Source organism: Cebus imitator, unplaced genomic scaffold (assembly GCF_001604975.1).
Source record: "Cebus imitator isolate Cc_AM_T3 unplaced genomic scaffold, Cebus_imitator-1.0 Scaffold419, whole genome shotgun sequence".
Taxonomy (NCBI): Eukaryota; Metazoa; Chordata; class Mammalia; order Primates; family Cebidae; genus Cebus; species Cebus imitator.
In genome coordinates this window covers 1,108,127-1,118,301 of record NW_016107734.1, presented here as the reverse complement: position 1 = coordinate 1,118,301, position 10,175 = coordinate 1,108,127, and the positions used below count along the sequence as shown (strand labels likewise).

At 44.0% G+C, this 10,175-nt stretch overlaps 1 protein-coding gene across 1 annotated transcript in view; it reads right to left on the bottom strand.

The window, feature by feature from the left end:
* Positions 1–1,054: 1,054 nt before the first annotated feature.
* Positions 1,055–10,175, bottom strand: part of LOC108290025 (S-adenosyl-L-methionine-dependent tRNA 4-demethylwyosine synthase TYW1) — a 259,296-nt gene continuing 250,175 nt past the window's right edge. The window contains exon 16 of the mRNA XM_017509701.2: positions 1,055–2,236. Coding sequence (XP_017365190.1) covers positions 2,015–2,236 — 222 coding nt within the window. The 3' untranslated portion in view covers positions 1,055–2,014. The remainder of the gene's footprint in view (positions 2,237–10,175) is intronic.

Sequence of the window (10,175 nt, the reverse complement as noted above, 5' to 3'; positions counted from 1 at the left end):
AAGTAGCTGGGATTATAGGTGCCCGCCACCAAGCCCAGCTAATTTTTGTATTTTTAGTAGAGATAGGGTTTCACTATGTTGGCCAGGCTGGTCTCAGACTCTTGACTTCAGGTGAACCACCCGCCTCAGCCTCCTTAAGTGCTAGGATTATAGGCATGAGCCACTGCGCCTAGCCTTAAATAAATCTTTAAACATGGGAGGATCTCTCGAGCTCAGGAGTTCAAGACCAGCCTGGACCACATAGTGAAACCCTGTGTCTACAAAAAACATCAAAAAAATTTAGCTCTGCAGTCCCAGCTCCTCAGGAGGCTGAGGTGGGAGGACTGCTTGAGCCCAGGAGATGGAGGCTGCAGTGAGCCATGACTGCTACTTGCCCTCCAGCCTCAGCAACAGAGCGAGACAGTGTCTAAAAAAAACAAAAGGTGCCCAGTTTTCAACTGGGTAGGTAGATTATATTACCTATGAATTTTAATTCAGCATAGAATAGAGAATACAGTTACAAAACTGCTGATATGTAAGGAGAAGGTGGGTCTCACAGGGTTTAGAACTACAGGTCTGGCTGGACGTGGTGGTTTACGCCTGTATTCCCAGCACTTTGGGAGGCCAAGGTGGATCACCTGAGGTCGGGAGTTTGAGACCAGCCTGGCCAACAGGGTTAAACCCTGCCTGTAGTAAAAATACCAAAAAAAAATAACCAGGTGCGGTGGTACGTGCCTGTAATTCCAGCTGCTCAGGAGGCTGAGGTAGGAGAATCATTTGAACCTGGGAGGTGGAGGTTGTAGTGAGCCGAGATTATGCCATTGTACTCCAGCCTGGGTGACAGTGAGACTCTGTCTCAAAATAAATAAATAAAAATTAACTAAAAGAGCATAATTGGATTGGTTTTAGCACACAGGATAAAGGCTTGAGGGATGGATACCCCATTCTCCATGATGTTGTTCTTACGTATTAGATGCTTGTATCAAAACATCTCATGTACCACATAAACATATACACCCTATTACGTGCCCACAAAATTAGAATAAAAATTTTTAAAAATGAAAGTTCATACTGCAAGTCTTTACAAAAGATTATTTTATTAATTCAGCTTTTGCATAAAAGACTGGTAAAAGAACTTGATAACCTGAAAACAATTTTGAGTGTTTCTGATCTCTCCAACTTGAAAACACTTGAAGCTTAAAGAACAGACTATGGAAAGCAGCGAGGGCCACCAGAGTGAACGAGGATGGAGACCTGCCTGCTGTTGCATCATGATATGAGGCCTGGACAGGGACTTCCCACACAAAAAGCAAATGATCCCCTTCAGTGCAAAGTGCGCTTGTGAGACTGCAGGCTCCAGACCCTGACACGGCAGCTCCTCTGAGAACAGACAGCTGTACTGCGCCCTGTGGTCCGTGGTAATTTACAAGGGAAAGGGATGAGATCTAGCACAGTTTTAGATCCGATGCAATTTCGTGAAGTGTCGGTAACAAGCCAAAACTCAATCTATGCAGTATTTAAAAATAATTGAGAGTTGTGACAACCTAGATTCTTTCAGGAGGTGCTGTCTTAAGATGAAAGAAAGGGATCAAGCTTTTATCTTAGAAGGAGCAGATGTTAAGTTTAGCTCAGGGCAGTGCAGGTCAATGCGAAGTAGCTACTCCATGAAAGGCCAAGGGCCAGGGAAGAGAAAGAGAACCAGGCGTTTCTTCCTTGTCTGCTGCTCTCGGGACGAGCATTCTGGCAGGTCTTAAATGTTATAATATAAAACTATCAGTTAAATTCTAATAGCGACGGTGTTGTTCCCCCCCAAATCATTTTCCTTTTAGAAGTAAAATTGGGAAAGGGGTTGAGATCTGAAAAAAAACATAAGGGCTGTGGCCCAGGTCTGTGTCCCCGTGTTTACTGTCTTGTCGTATCCTTTGCACGAAGGTATAATTTACGTAACTCGTCCTCAGAAGAATCACAGTGGTGTTCAAGGACCTTTTGGGGCCATTCAAGTTTTTCTCCTTCAGTACCCTGAAATCAGATAATCTCAACATCCAGAAATAGCCTTTGATTTGTTCTTTCTCTGATGTCTTGTGTCCTTGGGATCAAAGCCTCTTTCACTGGCACCAAATAATGCCCAGTGAGGAGTTCTGGCCATATAATCCTTTGCGCTGAATGTCTTTGATCCACCACTATCTTCGTATTCCTGGACGAGCTCCTGGAAGCGGTTATAATCGATCCAGGTCCACCATTCACTACCAACCTTAAACTGCAAAGAAAAAAAAAGTGTGTCAAGTCAGAAGCAAAAACATCCCTAGAAAAAAATATATAATTTTTTTTAAAAATCATGACCACATCTGATCTTTTCTCCCCATCACGTCAAAAAAACAAAACAAAACAAAGCTCATGTGACTTCCTATCAAAAGCAAGATGTGCTCCAATCACAGGAGGGCTTCCTTTCCCTTGGGCCTGATGTCACGCTGGGCCCAGAAGACAAGTCAAGTTTGTCTCAAGCAGTCCCACTGACACAAGGTCAAATGTTTCCATGTCACCACGTAGCTAATTCAAACTAATTCTAATTCCTGCCTTTGCCGCTTTTGATCGGTTACAGATTTTCATGGCTGTGTTAACAGCACCTTGTGGAATCCTTTTTACAACTCAACTTGGCTTATTAGTGAAGGTTTAATCAATAACTTCTAATTCAAAAATGCTAACTAAATGACTGGAACTAGCTTTTTTAGCCTAACATGGATACAATATCTCATTAGTGGAAAGCCTGAAGAATTTCAATTCAGTAAGAGGGGATAATTCAATTTGTACTCTCTTAAGAAAATTGCTTCTCAAAAGTCACTGTGGAATAATGACCTGGAATGAAGAAAACAGAAAGAAAGTTGAAGAGGCTCGGAAGGAAGTACTAATTGAACTGTGAAGGCTTTTCATTCAAAGCATTTGTTTGGCATTCATTTGTGTAAATGTATTAACTAATACACTGATACCTGACTCATAAAGAGACAAGTACTTGTCATGCCACTGTCTTTTAAAAATCCCTTTCAAGAAAGAAAGAAGAAAGAAAAGAAAGGAAAGAAAAGAAAGAAAAGAAGAATGAATCCCTAATGGCCGGGTGCAGTGGCTCACGCCTGTAATCCCAGCACTTTGGGAGGCTGAGGCAGGTGGATCACCTGAGGTCAGGAGGTTCCAGAGCAGCCTGGCCAACGTGGAGAAACCCTGTCTCTACTAAAAATACAAAAATTAGCTGGGCATGGTGCAGGCGTCTGTAATTCCGGCTACTCAAGAGGCTGAGGCAGGAGAATCACTTGAACCTGGGAGGTGGAGGATGCGGTGAGCCAAGACTGCTCCACTGCCCTCCAGCCTGGGCGACAAGAGTGAAATTTCATCTAAAAACAAACAAACAAACAACAACAAAACAAACAAACAAAAAAAACCCTCCAACTAACTAAAGGAACTAAGGAACAATTTCCTGTTCTAGCCACACACACACACAAACACACACACACACACACACACACACACACACACACACAAAAGGAAAATACATAGGTTCCTGGATTTAAAATATTAAAATATGCTGAATTTAAATGACATCTGATTTTTTACACCTAATAGCTAAGAGCTTTCTAGGGGGAAAACGCTGAATATGTGGAAAAGCTTAATTACTCTGTTTGTGAATTAGGGGAAGTTTTCTTGTAATGAGACCATTCTTGGAAATGATGCCTTGGGGGCTCCGTGAACTCTACAACCCAAGATATAAAATTTATATCTTGGCTGAGCAATCCAAGCACTTTGGAGGCCAAGGCAGTCCGATCACTTGAGGTCGGGAGTTCAAGATCAGCCTGACCAACATGGTGAAACCCCGTCTTGAAAAAAAAATAAATAAATAAAAAAGAAAAAAAGAGAAAAAAAATTTTATATCTTACCATCATTTTCTCTCCCAGGCCAGACTGTCCCTGAAGTGCTGTCTACTGTTGTGGAACCAATCATTGTCATTCCCAGGCTTGGAGCCTCAAAACTGCAGAGTCAAAGGTGACCTCCTTTTCCCTGGCCCCTCACACCCCCGTCGAGTCTCCCTAAGCAGTTCTTCAGTGGCGTGACGTGGTCACGCAGGCCCTTCCTCTGGGGCGCGGCCACCATCTTCTAGACGACTGACCTGATTCCAGCTGTGGCTTCCCTTAGCTTCCCAAGGACGGCCTGAGACTGTGCCTACAGCAGAACTGATTCCCATGATCCTGAACGCGAAGTCTGAGTATCAAATCTGATCTCTTCGTGAGCTGCAGCCCTCTCAGGGGATGCCCATGCCGCTCCCTCTAACTCACGTGTCCTTCATCCTTTGCTCTGGGAAGTCTTCCTAAATCCCGTGAGTCCGGTTCCCGTGAGACATTTTCCTGTTGACAGTTTCTGTCAGTTCTGCTGCTGCTGGACCTCACTGTCCTGAACCTCCGCAGACACTACACCGGCCCCTGCAGTTCCCTCCTGCACTCCACCCCACCAAGCCTGCTGGCTCTGTGAATACACGGAACTTAACAACGTACGCCGCCATCCGGGACATGTGACGGCCCAGCCCTTCTTCCTCACCTCTGAACAAAGAATCAAAATTCCGCCCGTTCTACTGACATCTTGAGACATGATACAATTTTGCTGCTCCGGGCCCCATAGAATAGAAGGGACAGCTTCACTGTGTATGCATGACAGAGGCACGACACTCACACTTGACTGAGCCTGGGGTGAATTCCTAACCAGTGCAAGAGTAGACACGGCATTTATATGCAATTCAACATGTATGGCAGCCAAATGAGGCCAAAAATGATGCCATTTATCCCTTCATCCATCAATAGGGGCCAACTGGGCCAACTATGGACTCGGCCCAGCCACACACATTTAGAAAATAATTACAACACAGCGTGGTGTGTACAGTGAGTGAGGTTATGTACGAGGCACTGGGGAGCGCAGGGACAGATGTGATGACTCACACATGCCTGCCCTGTAGAGGAGTCTTTTGGGGACTCCTAGTTTCACTTGCTGAAAGAAAGAGATGACCACACTGTCTTCTTCCCTATTTCTGTCTCTGAAGTCTGACCCCTCTGGTTCATAATCCTGATGCTCCTTCACCTTCAAACTCTTAACAATAATCATTTGCCGTGGATATTCTAAGAGAGAGTAAAGGATGCATTTGAGCAATATAATAGACTTAATATTTTTTTATCATACCTACAGTCAAAAATATATGTGATATCTCAATCTAGTACACGCAAACACACACACACAAATATACCCACACGGGCTGGAAATACAGCTTTCACAAAACTGCAGGCAAAGAATTTCATAGAAGAACTGGTGGCTGCAACTCGCAAAACCGATTTCCTAACTTCTAATGCAGTTTGAAAACTTCTGCACTAAAGAACCTGGTTTCTTTTGACTCTAAAACTCTACTCTGGCTTAAAACGGAAAAAATTTAAGTTGCACAGGTAGGACAGTTGTAAGCTAAAATCTGACAACTGACCCCTCTGATTCCCAATGTCTAAGAAAACTAGCTGGAAGACCAGACCAAGTAAATGCAGCATGATGTGGGAGCATCAGCTCAGGCTGCCATAGCAAAATGCCACAGTGTGGGCGGCTGAAACAACAGAAAATTCTCTCACAGTTCTGGAGGCTGGCAGATCTGGCTAACTCAGTTTCTGGTGAGGGCTCTCTTCCTGTCTGGCAGGCGGCAGCCTTCTTGCTCTGCCCCACGTGGCCTTTTCCTGGTGCGTGGCCATGGAAAGTGAGTGAGCAAATGACCAGAGCCCTCTCATGTCTCTTCTTCTTCTTCCTATTTTTTTTAAGAGACAGGTTCTCACTCTGTCACCCAGGCTGGAGTGGAGCCGTACGACCAGAGCTCACTGCAGCCTCAACCTTGTGGGCTCAAGCAATCCTCCCACCTCAGCCTCCTGAATAGCTGAGACTACAGGTACATGACACCATGCCCAGTGAATTTTTAAAAATTTTCTGTAGAGAAAGGGTCTTGTTATGTTGCCCAGGGTGCTCTTGAACTCCTGGCCTCAAGTGATCATCCAACCCTGACCTCCCAAAGTGCTTGGATCACAGGCGTGAGCCACCACACCCAGCGCTGATGTCTCTTCTTATAAAGACACGGGTCCTATCAGATCAGGGCTAACCCTTATAACCTCATTTAATCCCAGTTGCTTCCTTCGAAGCCCCATCTCCAAACACAGCCACACTGGTTGTGAGGATGGCAACCTGTGAGTCTGGGAGGGGAGGAGGACACAAACATTCAGTCCTTAACGGTAAGTTATTCTGAAATGAACAGAGCCACTAGAACCAAAAGACAGAATGGAACCACATGTGCCTCCTCTCAGGACAATTGGAGACTAATACTGAACAATCGCAGCCCAGCAAAAGTCAAAGTGTTCCATGTAAAAGGCAGAAGCTGAAAGAGCAAAATTTGGTATGATTGACACACAAGAAGTGCTGAGAGACAGCTGCATAAACAGAGGCACGAAACCCCAAATCACAAAATCTGAGGTTAAGTATCCTGAGACACCAGGTCACTCTGCTAAAAGCATTCCTCAAATCCAGCAGTAAGGGAAGAAAGGAAGCGATGCAGAATTACAAATAAACTCAAAAGGTCATAGATGATCTTAAAAGCACACAAGCGCAAGAAGGTACAGTTCTGACTTAATAAAGCCAGGCTGCTAAGGGTCTGTGGCCTTGCTGGCCAGATGAGGCCACACAGGCTCCTGCTCTCTGCAAGAATCACATTGCTGCACAAAGCGCCTTGTCCTCATTATGTTCTCATCTTCCACACAGGGAGAATTTCACTAAACAATAATAATTGCATAGGTTCTTGGTTCAAAAAGATACTATTAAAGATGGTAGATTAAATGCATGCATGTACTGTTACTTCCTCTTGAAACCCCACTAAAATGACAGTAAGAACATTTTAAAACGATACATAACATAAAAATAAAGCTATTAGGAGAGGAGAAAACAGTATCGGACTTTGAGAAGCTGAAAACATGAAGGGTGAGCAAACTGGTTTAGCAGACCCAACAGAGCTGAATCCTAAGCCAGCAAATAGAGAAATCCAAGAGTCAACCCAATTTATGGTATAGAATTGCTCAAAGGCTCAGAAACCGGCTACACCAGTCCCCCCACAGGAAGCCCAGACTGAGGAGGTACCAAACTCACTCCCCACAAAAAACCCAAAGGCAGGTTTATATTCTGTGTAAGACATTATGAGAATCTCCAGTTCCTGGCGCCCTGCACATACTGACAGCGGAGCACCTGCCTATTCCATGCCAACAGACGATTGGAGGTTTCTTCTCAGAAAACAATTCAGAAAAGGATCTGTGGTCTCTGGGGCAGCAGGTACAGCTGAGGACAGAGCTGCCGTACTAAAACTATTCCCCTTCCTGTTTGTGGACCACCAGGGACCACTGCAAGCTGCAGAAGTTGAGCAGACCCTTCTGACCAGCCCGAGAGGACAGATTACAAGACACTGAGTTTGGGATTCTCTAAGGAAATGATCCAGTAGATCACTCCAAGAGAGTCCAGACCACACCTTTAGGGTGCTCTTTATTTATTATTATTATTTTTATTTATTTACTTTTAAGACAGAGTCTCGCTCGGTCACCCAGGCTGGAGTGGAGTCACTCTCTCGGCTCACTGCAACCTCCGCCTCCCAGGTTCAAGTGATTCTCCTGCCAGCCTCCCGAGTAGCTGGGATTACAGGCGCACACCATCACGGCTGGCTAACTTTTGTATTTTTTTTGTAGAGACGAGATTTTGCCATGTTGTCCAGGCTGGTCTTTAGTCTCCCACTCTCAAATGCAAGCATATAACCAATGGCCATCAGCCACCTGAGAAAAACTTCTAACATGATAGAGGAATAAAAGTAAACAAAAGGAAAAACGTAAAAATAAACTGAGCCTTTGAAGGAGAAAATGACACAAATGATAACCAACTAAACTGAAAGAACTATTATTGATATCCTCAAAGAAATGAAAGAAAATAGTGCATTTATTTTAAAGCTATGCTATAAAAGAAACAAATAATTTTTGAAAGATCTTCAATTTGGCCAGTCACGGTGGCTCACGCCTGTAATCCCAGCACTTTGGGAGGCTGAGGTGGGTGGATGACAAGGTCAGTGCTCGAGACCAGCCTGACCAACACGGTGAAACCCCGTCTCTACTAGAAATACAAAAATTAGCTGGGCATGGTGGCATGCGCCTGTGATCCCAGCTACTCAGGAGTCTGAGGCAGGAGAATAGCCTCAACCCAGGAGGCAGTGCTTGCAGTGAGTCAAGATCATGCCACTGCACTCCAACCTGGGTGACAGAGTACAACTCTGTCTCCAAAACCAACAAAAAATTCTATTTTTAAAATTTGGGAGCATAAATGACGGATTCACAAGAAAGTTAAGAAACAAAATTAAGAACATTTCCTAAAGGGTAGCATAAAAAAGACAGAAAATAGAACATAGAAAAGATTTTTAAATTTAATTTTAATTTTTTGAGACAGACTCTCCTCTGTCACCCAGGCTGGACTGAAATGGCGCAATCTCAGCTCGCTGCAACCTCTGCATCCCAGGTACAAGTGATTCTCCTGCCTCAGTCTCCTGAGTAGCTGGGACTATAGGTGAGCGCCACCACGCCCAGCTAATTTTTTGTATTTTTAGTAGAGACAGGGTTTTGTCCTGTTGGTCAGGCTGGTCTTGAATTCCTGATCTCAGGTGATCCACTTACCATGGCCTCCCAAAGTGCTGGGATTACAGGCGAGAGCCAACGTGACTGGCAGAAAAGATTTTTTTTTTTAATTAAAGAACTAGTCCATAAGACCCAATTTAAAACTTTTCTTTTTAGGAGTTCTAGACAGAAAGGAGAAAAAAAAATAGATGAGAGGATATATTCAATGAAATAATGCTGGAAATGTTAAGAAGTGAAGGACATGAGTTTCCATATTAAAGGTGTCTACAATGGATAAACCCAGACACACTGAGGCACATCACAATAAAATTTCAAACCAATGGAGACAAAGAGGAAATCTAATAGAAAAGCACAGTCCTACACAGAGGATTAAGAATCTGAATGCCTGTTAAGTCCTCAATTACTGCAAGGAAAGCTGAAAGACAGCTGCTCCAACCTCAAAGGGGGCATAGTTTCCAACCAAGAATTCTATATCCAAATCAACTGTGTAGGGAGAATGAAAACATGTTTAGATGTTTAAGGTCTCAAAAGATCGTACTTTTTACATGTCAGTTTCTTAGGAATCTCCTAGAGGATGCGTTTCTTATGAACGAAGGAGTAACTAAAAAGGAAACATGGATCCCAGGAACATTTCAGTCAAAACAGAGCTGTTGATCCCAGGATAACAGCTGTGAACTAGGTTGCAGAGAGTGAACTGTCCAAGGTGGGTAGCTAAGAAAGTGCCCCTGCAGAAACGTCTTCAAAAAGATGAACTTAATAGCAAATCCAACACATCCGAAAGTCTGAGAGACAATGTATTTGCAATGGCAGAGTTTGAGAGTTGAATTAGCAAAAGAACACAGAAATCTAGATGAAGAAAGTAATAAAATAATTATTAAATACAAGAAAACCAAAGGTGGCACTGGAAACAAACAGCAATTGTAGGAGATGGCATGAGTTGGCAGCAGGCAGTTCACATGGTCATAATAATGCAAAAAAACCCACAATCATCTAAATAAAAATCTGGTATGTGTATGTTGGGAGGGTGGCGGAATGGGAAAGGGTGTTTTGGGAGGAGGTAGAAAAGCAAGCTCAATCCTCACCTTCCATAGTACACAGTAAAGATAAGCGGCCGGGCGCGGTGGCTCACGCCTGTAATCCCAGCACTTTGGGAGGCTGAGGTGGGTGGATCATTTGACGTCAGGAGTTGAGACCAGACTGGACAACAGGGTGAAACCCCGCTTCTACTAAAAACACAAACATTAGCTGGGCGTGGTGGTGGGCTTCTGTAGTCCCAGCTACTCAAGAGACTGAGGCAGGAGAATCGCTTGAGCCCAGGAGGTGGAGGCTGCAGTGAGCCATGATTGTGCCACTACACTCCAGCCTGGGTGACAGAGAGAGACTGTGTCTCAGAGGGGAAAGAAAATTCTGTTTACAAAGTACATACTGTATTAATTCTAACCTTCCTCTTCCCCCGCTTTAATAATCTTAAAAATGGTTCAGATACCA